Source organism: Ranitomeya imitator, chromosome 6 (assembly GCF_032444005.1).
Source record: "Ranitomeya imitator isolate aRanImi1 chromosome 6, aRanImi1.pri, whole genome shotgun sequence".
In the NCBI taxonomy this organism is placed as follows: domain Eukaryota; kingdom Metazoa; phylum Chordata; class Amphibia; order Anura; family Dendrobatidae; genus Ranitomeya; species Ranitomeya imitator.
This window is the reverse complement of record NC_091287.1, coordinates 530,257,368-530,273,708: the sequence shown is the minus strand read 5'-3', so window position 1 is coordinate 530,273,708 and position 16,341 is coordinate 530,257,368. Positions and strand designations below refer to the sequence as shown.

The 16,341-nt window shown below is 41.7% G+C and overlaps 1 protein-coding gene across 7 annotated transcripts in view; it reads left to right on the top strand.

Annotated features, from left to right (window-relative positions):
• Window positions 1-16,341, top strand: part of MTSS1 (MTSS I-BAR domain containing 1) — a 143,637-nt gene that overhangs the window by 25,986 nt on the left and 101,310 nt on the right. For all 7 annotated transcript variants that reach the window (XM_069731873.1, XM_069731879.1, XM_069731876.1 and 4 more), the window contains exons 2-3: window positions 2,635-2,696; window positions 12,331-12,404. In XM_069731873.1, the coding sequence (XP_069587974.1) occupies window positions 2,635-2,696; window positions 12,331-12,404 (136 nt within the window). The remainder of the gene's footprint in view (window positions 1-2,634; window positions 2,697-12,330; window positions 12,405-16,341) is intronic.

The window sequence follows — 16,341 nt, the reverse complement described above, 5'->3', positions numbered from 1 at the left end:
ATGTAAATTTAGTCTTATTAGCAATGTGGGAATGGTTTTCTAATCTTCTTTGTGGGCGTGTTCTTGAACACCACACCCATTGCGCCAACAAGACTAGATTTACATAGATTTACATACTGGAAAAAGTGGGCCATATCTCAGGAACGGAGAGGAACAGGAACAAAAGTAAAATATCGCCGGATTCAGGAGATCAGCGGCATTTACACCAGATAAAAAAAAAAGATTTATTTATGGAAAATGACATCTTTTTTTTTTAAAGGGATTATTGGTCCAGTGTTCAGCTCTTGGATTAACAAAGGTTTCCACCGGCCATACGTTTTCACTTCTGATGTTGGATCCAGGGCCGGACTGGGACTAAAATTCAGCCCTGGCATTTGAAGTCACACAGGCCCACTTGTCACATGGTGACTGTATAATATCTTTGTACACTTGTAGGTTACAAGAAGTGAGGGGAGTGTAACACGACTATATAACATATAATTACAGCTGTATCCAGCATTACAACTCAGTCCCCATAGAATGTAATGCAGCCAGTCCCATACAATGTAATGCAGCCAGCCCCCATAGAATGTAATGCAGCCCAGCCCCCATAGAATGTAATGCAGCACAGCCCCCATAGAATGTAATGCAGCACAGCCCCCATAGAATGTAATGCAGCACAGCCCCCATAGAATGTAATGCAGCACAGCCCCCATAGAATGTAATGCAGCCAGTCCCCATAGAATGTAATGCAGCCAGTCCCCATAGAATGTAATGCAGCCAGCCCCCATAGAATGTAATACAGTACAGCCCCCATAGAATGTAATGCAGCACAGCCCCCATAGAATGTAATGCAGCACAGCCCCCATAGAATGTAATGCAGCCCATCCCCATAGAATGTAATACAGCACAGGCCCCATAGAATGTAATGCAGCACAGCCCCCATAGAATCTAATGCAGCCAGTCCCCATAGAATGTAATGCAGCCAGCCCCCATAGAATGTAATGCAGCCCAGCCCCATAGAATTTAATGCAGCCCAGCCCCATAGAATGTAATGCAGCCCAGCCCCATAGAATGTAATGCAGCCCAGCCCCATAGAATGTAATGCAGCCCAGCCCCATAGAATTTAATGCAGGTAGCCCCCATAGAATTTAATGCAGGTAGCCCCCATAGAATGTAATGCAGGTAGCCCCCATAGAATCTAATGCAGGTAGCCCCCATAGAATGTAACGCAGCCAGTTCCCATAGGATGTAATGCAGCACAACCACCATACGATATAATGCAGCCCTGCCCCATAGAATGTAATGCAGCCCCCCCCAATAGCCCCACAATCCAGTTATCGCTCATTGATATATAATAATAATAAAAAAACAAACACTCTACTCACCTTTCCTCTTGCCCGGCGCTGCTCCTGGCTCCGGTCTCAGCAGCTGCAGTCTGCCTGCCCGGTCACACAGCAGGTGCGCGATGATATGACGTCATCGCGCACCCGCAGTGTCAGCGGCAGGCAGAGCGGGGAATGATGGGAGAGGGAGCGACAGCAGACGCTCTCTCCTCCATTATTGCATTCAACTGTTGCATTCGTCATTGCGTTCAACGTTGAATGCGGGGCCGGGAGTGTGCCGACAGCGGGGGGAGTGTGCCGACAGCGGCACACTCGAGCGGCCCACTACTGCCACCGGCCCTTCTAGCATTTGCCAGAACTGCCCGATGGCCAGTCCGGCCCTGGTTGGATCTGTGAGAGGTCCTCCAAAGTGACACCTTGCCTTGGGTGGGGGGGTGACCACTTCTGACTTGGTGACGACCACCTCTTTTTAAGAACATGATGAGACAACCCCTTTTAAATTTTGACTGGCAGGACTGAAGTTTCCTTCTGCATTGATTGGCATTGCTCAGATCTTTATAGTAATCACAAAAAGTCCTTTAAAAGAGTTTTATGACATTAGAAAACATGGCTGCTTCTTTACAGAGACAACATCTATGTCCACGGACTGTGTTTTTTCCTTTTGATCATGTATTAATCTTCTCAATATTAGTGGAGTATAGTTTTCTGCACCTAATAAGTAACACCAAAAATAGCTGATATATTTCCATTTTTTAGGCAATCGAAGCCACATACTGCTACGTTGTAGAAACCATTCTGTAACGGGGAGCAGAGAATACAAGTCGTCGTGTTTTGGTGGACTGTCGGCACGAAAAAACGTTCAATCTAACGTTTTTTCGTACGTTGGATCCGCCATTTCCTACGCCATTTCCTACCGCGCATGCGTGGCAAAAACTCCGCCCCCTCCTCCCCGGACTTCAGAATGGGCAGCGGATGCGTTGAAAAACTGCATCCGCTGCCCACGTCGTGCCAAATATTCACAACGTGCGTCGGTACGTCGCGCCGATTCTTAGGGACGGACCTGTACCGACGCAAGTGTGAAAGAAGCCTTAGAGCTTTGTTTTGGCCTAAATCTGTTTCATACGGTTACTAATATTCCGCCTGTTTTCTGCCTGTTTTGCGTTTTCTCTGATCACATCCGGAACTACCGTAAGTTCAGAATTCACCACTTCATGTTGACAATGAAAAAATCAACATAAAAATGACTGAGTTGACCTATAAAATACATTGCGTGATCAATAATATATATTTTTTTGTTTGTCTCTTTTAGGGAAGTTACCCAGTTTGGGAAGATTTTATTAATAAAGCTGGAAAACTGCAGTCACAGCTCAGGTGAGTAGTCTGGAAGAAGTAATCAAAAGTATGAATGATCGAGACGTCCACACAAAACCTCCCCTGGTATGTGTGTGTGTATAAGTATATAAGTTTTTTGTTTTTACCCAGATTGTCTGTACAAATATAAAGTTTAATATTTGTTTCATTCATCCCTAACATGCTAGTTGCTACCTGCCCTTTAAGTTTGGAGCTTTTTAGCTCGGGGCTCTCATAATTATTAGGTTTAGGATCCCATCCAAGAAAGGTCGCCTTGTCGTGGCTGGTGGGCTGTCTTAAATTTGTGTACTAAGTAGCGTCATATTATACGTGTATTCGAGATCTGTGTTTTAACTGACAGAGGAGCTGTAATATAGAGCCCCATAGCAGAAGTTATAATTGGCCCTCCCCCCAATAAAAAATTAATATTCGGCGAGGTCACAGAAGAGCATATTTCACATGCAGCTCTCACAAAGTAATTTTCCTCCTATTGAATCCATAGATTCACTTTTATTGCCCCCATAAAGTATGGTGCCAACAAAACTGCCCTCTAAACACAGTATGCTACCCCCACAGTGAATTTCTCTACAGTATCCTCCACACGCAGAGTATGTGGACCCTACTTCACTTCCGATTCTTAACCCCCCCTCCCCCCCCTCTGGCAAAGTATGGTGAACTTAATAAAGTTTGTGACCCCCAACACAGCCCTTCACACAATATGATGCCCCCCCCCCCACACACAGCCCTCGAGAGTATAACGTCTCACACCGCTCCACACAGTATGATGTATGATGGCCCGAACACAACCATCCACACTGTATATTGATCTCCACTAGCCCTCCAAACAGTATGATGGCCCCCGCACAGCCCTTCAATCAGCACAACGGCCCCCACACAACCCTCTGTAAAGTATGATAGACTTCATACAAACCTCCACACTGTATAATTGCTCACAGCATAATGGCCCCGACTAGCCCTCCAAATAGTATAGTGGCTCCCAAATAGCCCTCCGTATAGTATATTGGCCCCTACATAGCCCTTCAAATATTATAATGGCCTACACATAGCCATCCATATTGTATAATGGGACCCACATATCCTTCCATATAGTATAATGGGCCCCACATAGCCCTCCATATTTTATAATGGACCCCACATATACTTCCATATAGTATAATGGGCCCCACTTATCCTTCCATATAGTATAATGGACCCCACATATCCTCCCATATAGTATAGTGGGCCCCACATATCCATCCATATTTTATAATGGGACACTACATATCCTTCCATATAGTATAATGGGCCCCACTTAGCCCTCCATATTGTATAATGGGACCCACATATCCTTTCATATAGTATAATGGCCCCACATAGCCCTCCATATTGTATAATGGGACCCACATATCCTTTCATATAGTATAATGGGCCCCACATAGCCCTCCATATTGTATAATGGGACCCACAAATCCTTTCATATAGTATAATGGGCCCCACATAGCCCTCCATATTGTATAATGGGTAACCACATACCCTTCCATTTAGTATAATGGCCCCCACATAGCCTTCTATATAGTATAATGGGCCCCACATAGCCCTCCATATTGTATAATGGGACCCACATATCCTTTCATATAGTATAATGGGCCCCACATAGCCCTCCATATTGTATAATGGGTAACCACATACCCTTCCATGTGGTATAATGGCCCCCACATATCCTTTCATATAGTATAATGGGCCCCACATAGCCCTCCATATTGTATAATGGGTAACCACATATCCTTCCATGTAGTATAATAGCCCCCACATATCCTTCCATATAGTATAATGGGCCCCACATAGACTTCTATATAGTATAACGGGCCCCACATATCTCTCCAAACAGTATAATGGCCCCTACAATACACTCATTGATTTAAAGAAAAACATACTCCTCTCTCTTCATTTCTGCTTTATTCCAGTCTCCGTAGCATGAGTTGTAAAACTCTGCACCATAGTACTCAGTGGGAGCAATGTAGAGACGTCATTGCACCCACTGCGCTGAGACTTGAGAGCTCAGATGCAGAGGGAGGATGATGGAGGAGGGTGTTGACTTCTTCTTGTTCCATCATAGCTTTCAAGTATATTAGCATCCAGGATGCCGATACATTTTAAGGTGCAATGCCAGCCAAGAGATGGGGGTGGGGGGTGCCGATACTTGAATTGGGCTCCGACTCACGGGCCCCATAGCGGCTGCGTATTCTGCCACTGAGCTGTGCCGTCAGTACACATCCTGGAGCTGCCGGAGAGGGGCTGTGACAGGAGAAGAGATAAATCTTCTTCTTGACTTGAGTGGCTGGACATGAAGGAAAAATGCTGTAGAAGAAATCTTTTGTGCTCAGTCAGCCAAGGAAAAAATGTATTAGTTCTCCTGGCACACAGTTCTCCTTAGCACATGGAGGTAGGTATTCTTACCATACTGGTCATCTTTCAGCTGAGACATAGGTCTTAGGAGCTGCAGTTTTTCAGATTGTGACCCGATCTGACGCATGACTAGGACAGACAGTCACTTGAATTACATGATGGGGGGCATTTTATTACATTCGTGGATAACCCCTGTATAGGCCATCTACACCTTTTTGTATATAATTATTTTTATTGCATACATGAGTCCTAATTACAAAGTGAAGCAAATTTCTAAATAGTCTTCATTAGAAATGTTCTACCATTTTGCTTCTTCAAAAGGAGCAAGTCCTTTATCTCGCTGAGTGCTCTGCAGAAACCTTACAGATATATTAGAGCTCCTTCTTCTGACAGCTCTCTCTGGTGGAGAGGGATATACATAGAGCTGCAGTGGAAATGGCAGATAGTATCTTGGAGGACATTGGTAAGTCTGTGGAAAAGGAGAAAAGCACATGTGGGATAGAAACTGTGCTGTTATATGAAAGCAAATACTCACAGAACGAACGTTCAGCTTATAATTACTGGGAGAGACACAGAGCTCACATCCAGCCTATATTACTGGGAGAGACACAGAGCTCACATCCAGCCTATATTACTGGGAGACACAGAGCTCACATCCAGCCTATATTACTGGAGGACACACAGAGCTCACTTCCAGCCTATATTACTGGGAGAGACACAGAGCTCTCATCCAGCCTATATTACTGGGAGACACCGAGCTTACATCCAGCCCATATTACTGGGAGAGACACAGAGCTCACATCCAGCCTATATTACTAGGAGAGACACAGAGCTCACATCCAGCCTATATTACTGGGAGAGACACTTCTCACATCCAGCCTATATTACTGGGAGAGAGACAGAGCTCTTATCCAGCCTATATTACTGGGAGAGACACAGAGCTCACATCCAGCCTATATTACTGGGAGAGACACAGAGCTCACATCCAGCCTGTATTACTGGGAGACACACAGAGCTCACATCCAGCCTATATTACTGGGAGAGACACAGAGCTTACATCCAGCCTATATTACTGGGAGAGACACAGAGCTCACATCCAGCCTATATTACTGGGAGAGACACAGACCTCACATCCAGTCTATATTACTGGGAGACACAGACCTCACATCCAGCCTATATTACTGGGAGAGACACAGAGCTTACATCCAGCCTATATTACTGGGAGACACAGAGCTGACATCCAGCCTATATTACTGGGAGAGACGCACAGAGCTGACATCCAGCCTATATTACTGGGAGAGTCACAGAGCTCACATCCAGCCTATATTACTGGGAGACACATATACAAGTACCGTATTTCTCACAAAATTAGAATATCATCAAAAAGTTACCGTAATTTATTTCAGTTCTTCAATACAAAAAGTGAAACTCCTATATTATATAGAGTCATTACAAACAGAATGATCTATTCCAAGTGTTTATTTCTGTTAATGTTGATGATTATGGCTTGCAGCCAATGAAAACCCAAAAGTCATTATCTCAGTAAATTAGAATACTTTATAACGCCAGCTTGAGAAAGTGATTTCAAATTCCTAAATGTTGGCCTACTGAAATGTATGTTCAGTAATACTTGTAATATAAGTAATACTTGGTCGGGGCTCCTTTTCCATAAATAACTACATCAATGTGGCGTGGCATGGAGGTGATCGCCTGTGGCACTGCTGAGGGTTTATGGAAGCCCAGGTTGCTTTGATAGAAGCCTTCAGCTCATCTGCATTGTTGGGTCTGGTGCCTCATCTTCCTCTTGACAATACTCCATAGATTCACTATGGGGTTAAGGTCAGACGAGTTTGCTGCCAATCAAGCACAGTGATACTGTTGTTTGTAAACCAGGTATTGGTACTTTTCTCAGTGTGGACAGGTGCCAAGTCCTGCTGGAGAATGAAATGTCCATCTACAAAAAGCTTGTTGGCAGAGGGAAGCATGAAGTGCTCTAAAATGTCCTGGTAGACGGCTGCGCTGACTTTGGTCTTGATAAAACACAGTGGACCTACACCAGCAGATGACATGGCTCCCCAAACCATCACTGATTGTGGAGACTTCACACTAGACCTCCAGCAGCTTGGATTGTGGCCTCCCCACTCTTCCTCCAGACTCAGGGACCTCGATTTCCGAGGTCTAGTGTGAAGTCTCCACAATCAGTGATGGTTTGGGGTGCCATGTCATCTGCTGGTGTAGGTCCACTGTGTTTTATCAAGACCAAAGTCAGCCCATTTTCTGTACAGCAATGGCACCAGTGTAACACAGCACAAAGTCACGGGGTAGGGGGGGAAAAGAAGTGGCAGCTGTGCCTCACTGGCCCCTTATAATGACTGGACGTCTATATTCTCCTATTGATAGAAATATTCTACCTCCTCATATTAGACCCGGAGGAGACGCTGCCGGTCTGCGGTGGACGGCGGATGACCGGCATTAGGTTGAGCTCTACGAGACGTGACAATTTGTCAATGAAAGTGCTAGTCTGGGCGTTCTGAAACTGGGTCGCTGACGGGGGGAGAGGCTGACGTCTCCTGTGCGCAATCCTCTCTGCTCAGCAACCCCATCACCGGCACAAAGGATAGAGCTGTCTCCATAGTAACAGAAGAGCGCGGACTGAGAGCGAGCAAAGAGCGAAACATGCCCCCATGTCGCCCGGAAATACCGCGGCCCCTGTCTGCACACGCCGGCGGGTGTACAAAATAAGGAGCGGAAAGCTGTCCTGCCTGTAACTTCTACATCCAGAGACCAAGGAAATAGGAAGCAGTTTATCTATATATCATCTATTATCTATCTATCATCTATTATCTATCATCTATCTATTTTCTATTATCTATCTATTATCTATCTATCTATCTATTTTCTATGTATCTATGTATCTATCATTTATTATCTATCTCTATCCATCATCTATCTATCTATCTATCTATCTATCTATCTATCTATCTATCTATCTATCTATCTATCTATCTCTATCTATCAGCTATCTGTTATCTATCATCTATTATCTATCTATTTTTTATTTTCTATCTATTATCTATTTATCTATTATCTATCTATTATTTTCTATCATTTATTTATCTATTGCTCCATTTATCTCAGATTCACACACCTGTTTGTCAGGAGCTCCACATTTTCCTCCTCGCTCTACACTGTTTCCGCTGCCTTTTTTTTTTTTTTTTTCGAACCCTCCCAGACATTTGATCTCTCTCTTTAGAAAGTGTCGGACCGGGGTGGCAAAGACCCATCAGTAACACTGGCTCTGGGGGGCCACTGTTCAGCTACATGCAAATATTAATTACCCTCATTCACAGATTTACTTTGTCTTCTGTATGATAACACACTAGGTAGTTTGGTGGAGGAATGATGAGACGCCGCCTTTGTCTCTACATAGTGAATTAAATGTATTGGGCCAAGTACTTCTCATGTAGAGGGCCCACCTGGGGATTTACCAGTCCCCTGTGGGACAGTCCAAGCCTGTATATGTGTATAATTCTTCGTACAGTATATATGTATAATTTTCTACAATATATGTATAATTCTTCATACAGTATATGTGTATAATTCTTTGTACAGTTTGTGTGGAATTCTTTGTACAGTATATATGTAGAATTTGTGTACAGTATATGTGTATAATTCTTAGTACAGTGTGTGTGTAATTCTTCATTCAGTATATATGTATAATTCTTCGTACAGTATATGTGTATACTTCTTTGTACAGTGTGTGTGTAATTCTTCGTACAGTATATGTGTATAATTCTTTGTACAGTATATATGTATAATTCTTCGTACAGTATGTGTATAATTCTTTGTACAGTATATGTGTATACTACTTTGTACAGTTTGTGTATAATTCTTTGTACAGTATATATGTATAATTCTTCGTACAGTATGTATAATTCTTTGTACAGTATATGTGTATAATTCTTTGTACAGTATATGTGTATAATTCTTTGTACAGTATATGTGTATAATTCTTTGTACAGTATGTGTATAATTCTTCGTACAGTATGTGTATAATTCTTTGTACAGTATATGTGTATACTACTTTGTACAGTTTGTGTATAATTCTTTGTACAGTATGTGTATAATTCTTCGTACAGTATGTGTATAATTCTTTGTACAGTATATGTGTATACTACTTTGTACAGTTTGTGTATAATTCTTTGTACAGTATATGTGTATAATTCTTCGTACAGTATGTGTGTGTAATTCTTCGTACAGTATGTGTGTAATTCTTCGTACAGTATGTGTGTGTAATTCTTCGTACAGTATGTGTGTGTAATTCTTTGTACAGTATGTGTGTGTGATTCTTTGTACAGTATGTGTGTGTAATTCTTTGTACAGTATGTGTGTGTAATTCTTTGTACAGTATGTGTGTGTAATTCTTTGTACAGTATGTGTGTGTAATTCTTTGTACAGTGTGTGTGTAATTCTTTGTACAGTGTGTGTAATTCTTTGTACAGTGTGTGTAATTCTTCGTACAGTATGTGTGCGTAATTCTTTGTACAGTATGTGTGTGTAATTCTTTGTACAGTATGTGTGTGTAATTCTTTGTACAGTGTGTGTAATTCTTTGTACAGTGTGTGTAATTCTTTGTACAGTGTGTGTGTAATTCTTTGTACAGTGTGTGTAATTCTTTGTACAGTGTGTGTAATTCTTTGTACAGTATGTGTGTGTAATTCTTTGTACAGTATGTGTGTGTAATTCTTTGTACAGTATGTGTGTGTAATTCTTCGTACAGTATGTGTAATTCTTTGTACAGTATGTGTGTGTAATTCTTTGTACAGTGTGTGTGTAATTCTTTGTACAGTGTGTGTGTGTAATTCTTTGTACAGTGTGTGTGTGTAATTCTTTGTACAGTGTGTGTGTGTAATTCTTTGTACAGTGTGTGTGTGTAATTCTTTGTACAGTGTGTGTGTGTAATTCTTTGTACAGTGTGTGTGTAATTCTTTGTACAGTGTGTGTGTAATTCTTTGTACAGTGTGTGTGTAATTCTTTGTACAGTGTGTGTAATTCTTCGTACAGTGTGTGTGTAATTCTTCGTACAGTGTGTGTGTGTAATTCTTTGTACAGTGTGTGTAATCCTTTGTACAGTATGTGTGTAATCCTTTGTACAGTATGTGTGTGTAATTCTTTGTACAGTGTGCGTAATTCTTTGTACAGTATGTGTGTGTAATTCTTTGTACAGTGTGTGTGTAATTCTTCGTACAGTGTGTGTGCGTAATTCTTTGTACAGTGTGTGTGTGTAATCCTTTGTACAGTATGTGTGTGTAATCCTTTGTACAGTATGTGTGTGTAATTCTTTGTACAGTATGTGTGTGTAATTCTTTGTACAGTATGTGTGTAATTCGTACAGTATGTGTGTGTAATTCTTTGTACAGTATATGTGTGTGTAAGGCTACGTTCACATTAGCGTTTCCCGACGCAGCGTCGGGAAACGCAGCGGCGACGCATGCGTCATGCGCCCCTATATTTAACATGGGGGACGCATGGACATGCGTTGTGCTGCGTTGTGCGACGCATGCGTTTTTTTTGCTACAAGCGTCGGGCAAAGAAAACGCAACAAGTTGAATTTTTTTTGCGCCGAAATTTCGGCAAAAAACGACGCATGCGTTGCAAAACGCAGCGTTTTTGCGTGCGTTTTGATTTGCGTTGTGCGTTGCGTCGCCGACGCAGCGGCGCACAACGCAAATGTGAACGTAGCCTAATTCTTTGTACAGTATATGTGTGTGTAATTCTTTGTACAGTATATATGTATAATTCTTTGTACAGTATATATGTATAATTCTTTGTACAGTATATGTATAATTCTTTGTACAGTATATGTATAATTCTTTGTACAGTATATGTATAATTCTTTGTACAGTATATGTATAATTCTTTGTACAGTATATATGTATAATTCTTTGTACAGTATATATGTATAATTCTTTGTACAGTATATGTATAATTCTTTGTACAGTATATATGTATAATTCTTTGTACAGTATATGTATAATTCTTTGTACAGTATATATGTATAATTCTTTGTACAGTATATGTATAATTCTTTGTACAGTATATATGTATAATTCTTTGTACAGTATATGTATAATTCTTTGTACAGTATGTGTGTGTAATTCTTTGTACAGTATATGTATAATTCTTTGTACAGTATGTGTAGAATTCTTCGTACAGTATATGTGTGTAATTCTTTGTACAGTATATGTGTATACTTATTTGTACAGTATATGTGTATAATTCTTTGTACAGTATGTGTGTATAATTCTTTGTACAGTATATGTATAATTCTTTGTACAGTATGTGTGTGTAATTCTTTGTACAGTATATGTATAATTCTTTGTACAGTATGTGTGTGTAATTCTTTGTACAGTATATGTATAATTCTTTGTACAGTATATGTGTAGAATTCTTCGTACAGTATATGTGTGTAATTCTTTGTACAGTATATATGTATAATTCTTTGTACAGTATGTGTAGAATTCTTCATACAGTATGTGTATACTTATTTGTACAGTATATGTGTATAATTCTTTGTACAGTATGTGTGTATAATTCTTCGTACAGTATGTGTATAATTCTTCGTACACTCGCTCATTTACCTGCTCGCTCACGTAGTGCTGAATTTAAGATCTGTCACTTGCCATAACTGGTGATGATGACCTCTCTGGATTTACATAGGACTGCACATACACCTACTCCAGTAACTGTTATCCTCTGTGAAATGTCCAGGTTGTGGTCCGCATAGTCTTCAGACCACTTTGTGGCTCCTGCCGTCACATAACGAGGCTTTATTAACCCCGTGTAGAACATCAGATGAATGGCTTCGCAGTGACCTCTATTTCTTCCCTGTGGGCTCAGCTCCATCTTGTAATTTCATTGGCGTTGCCTCCTGCTGTGTCTCTGACTGAGTGAACGCTATTGTCGTTTAATTAGACATATTGTTATATGGAAACGCCAGGTGCCATCCATTATGTGCTTCTGCTAATCTGACCATGATGTGGCCATTACTGGCTTCAGACCGATAGATTAAACTTCCAAGAAAAAAAAAAGTTTAATCTGTAATTTTTTTGGACCAATGCGGCCTAAGAAAAAAAAAAGTTTAATCTGTAATTTTTTTGGACCAATGCGGCCTGTGTTGCATCTCGTCACCCAGCTTTCCGAGAGATCAGAGTAATAAGTGCCTAATAACTATTATTCTCTCCTTTAGGACCACCGTGGTGGCGGCTGCCGCGTTCCTGGATGCCTTTCAGAAAGTAGCTGATATGGCAACTAACACCCGAGGTAAGTGGCCAAATTCAGTAATTCAATTTTACTCCTTTGAAAGAAATCCAAAAGGAACCATCAATGATCAATTTGCAAAAATCAAAATTCATACAGCCCCATTATTGTTATGCTTTGATGTTACATCCCTTGATGCTGTATATTTGTGACAAAGGTACTTGTCATGGCTGTGCCTGGTTCTGTAGCTTAGTAAGTAGGACAAAGCTATGGAACCAGGCACAGCCACAGCTTTAATGTATTGTGATGTGCCTAGTTAAACAATGCAGGGACCTTGATACTAGGCAGGCTGGGGAGGGGCGGAATATTATTTAGCCTTTGCAACTTATTTTTCTTGTGCACTCCTAGGCAGTACAGACAAAAATAATGACTTAAATGACTTTCCCATCTTCATACATAAATACTATTGTATAGTGCTTGTAAATACAAACAATTTTGCAATTTACTGCTTATTAAAACTTTCAACAGTTTTTGAGATATAAACACTTTTGATTATAACTTGTTGCTTTGGAGACCGACCACCGCTGCTAGACAGCGGAACATGTGCAGTGCTTACAAGCTCTTTCCTAATAAGCATGTAAGCGCTGTTTTAAATCTGGCCAGGATCTTTAGAGCGCACTATTGCCTCCTAATCCTGGCCAGCTTCAGTGCAGTGCTTAAACTATAAGCTAGACCGTAACGGTGGTCGGTCTCCTAGGTAATGGGTTGTAAACACAAGTGTTAATATCTTACGAACAGCTGTGAATTTTAACAAGCCGTAAATTGCAAAAAGTACTTGTCTTTCCAAGCTCTATCCGACAATGTATCCATCTAGGACGATGGGAATAATCTTTAACATAACCCTGTGGAAATATTTGCTGATTAGATTGCTTGGGTCGGGGAGATGAACTTGTTTCCATGTTTACGTTTTTTGTATGTGCAAATGACGATTTGGCGAGGTCTTGTGAATAGTAACCCCTTGCTGACTTCGATTTTTCATGTCTAAAAGACCAAATTACTTATATATTTTTCAAATTTATTTTTACATTTTTTTATTACATTTTTTTTTTTTACCATAAAAACAGAACCAGAACGCACGCAAGTCCTCTTTTAAAGAAGGTTTGATAAGCGCTTATGAAAACTAAGTACTCCCTTTTAGATCTGACCTCTCCAGGTGACGATATTGCACATTAACGTAATATTTTTTAATTAGTTTGTGGATAACGATCCAGTTCCGTTCATTAGCCAAATTATAACCGCGGCTTAGTCCTGGCTGCGGTATATTATCAGTTTTAGCAGCTGGATTATCCGTTCAATAACCACTTCTTCTTTTTTCTTCTTCTTCTATCCAAAGAGCTTAACCCTCCTAAGCTTCACGCGGAGTTGATGTAGTGAGGTGGCGAGCGGCGGATGTGCTGCTCGGACCTAACCGTCCGTTTTATAAGAGCCGTGACCTGCTGTCAGCACCCGGCCAGTCGCATATATTGCGAGTGTCGGCGTGTGACGGGCGGAGGGTAACACTCCTGTATTCCCTATATTCACACATGGCTTATATGTCACCCGCGGGTACGGAGCGCTGGCACTCGGTGTCTTGCACCTCCGGCTTCTGTCACATTCTTATACTAGTTTGTAGAGAAGCAGAACTTTCAAGATTTATGCAACTCAAGCGTTCAAAACATCTGCCCAGAGCCAGTGGGGCCATGGGCAACGAGCTACGTGGGTCTCCCCCACCCATGTGAGACCTTTTTTAATGTAAAAAGCTGCATATATATATATATATATATATATATATATATATATATATATATATATATATATATGTAATTCCGCCAAACTGTACATAAGTGATACCACTATACTGTATGTAATACTATACCTCCTGACCATCCTGGATCCAGCGGGACTGTCCTGTCTGCAGATCTGGGCCTCTGTCACAGGTGGACTGGGGTATGTCCTAAGGTTACAAATGCATCTGAATATAACTGTGGAGGAAAGGATCGAACCATGAATGTTCCCATTCCAATTCATCAGATATTCTGTGCCGTGCCAGCAAAAACTGAAAAGTAAGGCTAAGATTGTCTGCAGTGGTCAGGTGACCTCAACCAATGACGTCCCACTCCAATCACCTGACAGCTGCCGCCAATCATTGGCCTCAGCAGTCAGGTGACCCCCCTCAAAGAAAAAATAATGGCTCATCGGAGTGGTCTACGCCAAAGCGTGTGATGTCTTTAACGTTATCTTAGAAGTCAGATGATCCCTTTAAGGAGGAGGCATTGTGTCCTTTACCGGGAGTTGCGCGTCGTCTTTTTCTCTCTCATCTTTGAAGGTCGGACGTTTACAGCTTTTTTTTTTTTTTTCTTCTTTAATCTTTTGCATTAGTGTCAGCCCTAAATTAGTGCCGCTTTGATGCTCTTCGCCAAGGGTTTCGCCAGCGCGCGGGATGAAGCAGTTGCCATGGCAACCGACTCTGGTTCACCACCGTCCAGCGCGGGTAGCTGCCAGGCGACGGGACGAGGAGATCTCTCCTGCATGAAATGAACACTTTATGACAGAGCCGATGCTGAGCTGAGCTGTGCTGTGCGGGGCCCTCGGGGGCCCGGATGGAGGAGAGCAGTCATTTTATACATGAGGACGTTGTATGATTTTCTGCTACCTATAGGAATGAGAAAAAGGAAAAGACAAACCATTTTCCTACATCATTTGCCCGTGACCCTAAAATGCTTCTGTCATTTCAGAGCTGAAATTTTGTTACTCAATTTTAAGGGTAACCGTCCCCCGACTTGTAAAACAGGAGCGAAACTTCTTTCCTTAATAACATGTTAATACGGCTGGTCCTTTTTTAACCTGGTGATGCCTTAGGTCTGGCAGCGACTAGTTCCCCGGCCCGATGATCTAATATATATGGCCGACTTAAGGGGATTTTCTAACTTTTATTTTACATATAGCCTGAGCGAGCTATGAAAATAAATGATGCATACTCGCCTACAGTCCCATACTCCTCTGTACTGGTGGCTGAGTCCCCCACCGGGGTTCTCTCCTCTTGAAGCGTCGTTGGTGCTGCTGCAAACAATGGTCACCCTAGAGACCTGGCCAGCGTTATGGGGGACCGTTAAGTAAGTATGTGCTATAGTACACTCGGATACCATGTAAGGTGAAAGAATAGGGTGGCAAACCCCTTTAAAGAGGACCTTTTCGTATACAGTACAGACCAAAAGTTTGGACACACCTTCTCATTTAAAGATTTTTCTGTATTTTCAGGACTATACTTAACAAAAAAGTGTGAAACTACTGAAAATATCTTATATTCTAGGTTCTTCAAAGTAGCCACCTTTTGCTTGATGGCTGCTTTGCACATTCTTGGCATTCTCTTGATGAGCTTCAAGAGGTAGTCACCGGGAATGGTTTTCACTTCACAGGTGTGCCCTGTCAGGTTTAATAAGTGGGATTTCTTGCCTTATAAATGGGGTTGGGACCATCAGTTGTGTTGAGCAGAAGTCTGGTGGATACACAGCTGATTGTCCTACTGAATAGAGCTGCTTTTTTCCTGCCATAATACAAATTCTAAGTAAAGAAAAACGAGTGGCCATCATTACTTTAAGAAATGCATGTCAGTCAGTCCGAAAAATTGGGAAAACTTTGAAAGTGTCCCCAAGTGCAGTGGCAAAAAACCATCAAGCGCTACAAAGAAACTGGCTCACATGAGGACCGCAACGGGAAAGGAAGACCAAGAGTCACCTCTGCTTCTGAGGATAAGTTTATCCGAGTCACCAGCCTCAGAAATCGCAGGTTAAAAGCAGCTCAGATTAGAGACCAGGTCAATGCCACACAAAGTTCTAGCAGCAGACACATCTCTACAACAACTGTTAAGAGGAGACTTTGTGCAGCAGGCCTTCATGGTAAAATAGCTGCTAGGAAACCACTGCTAAGGACAGGAAACAAGCAGAAGGGACTTGTTTGGGCT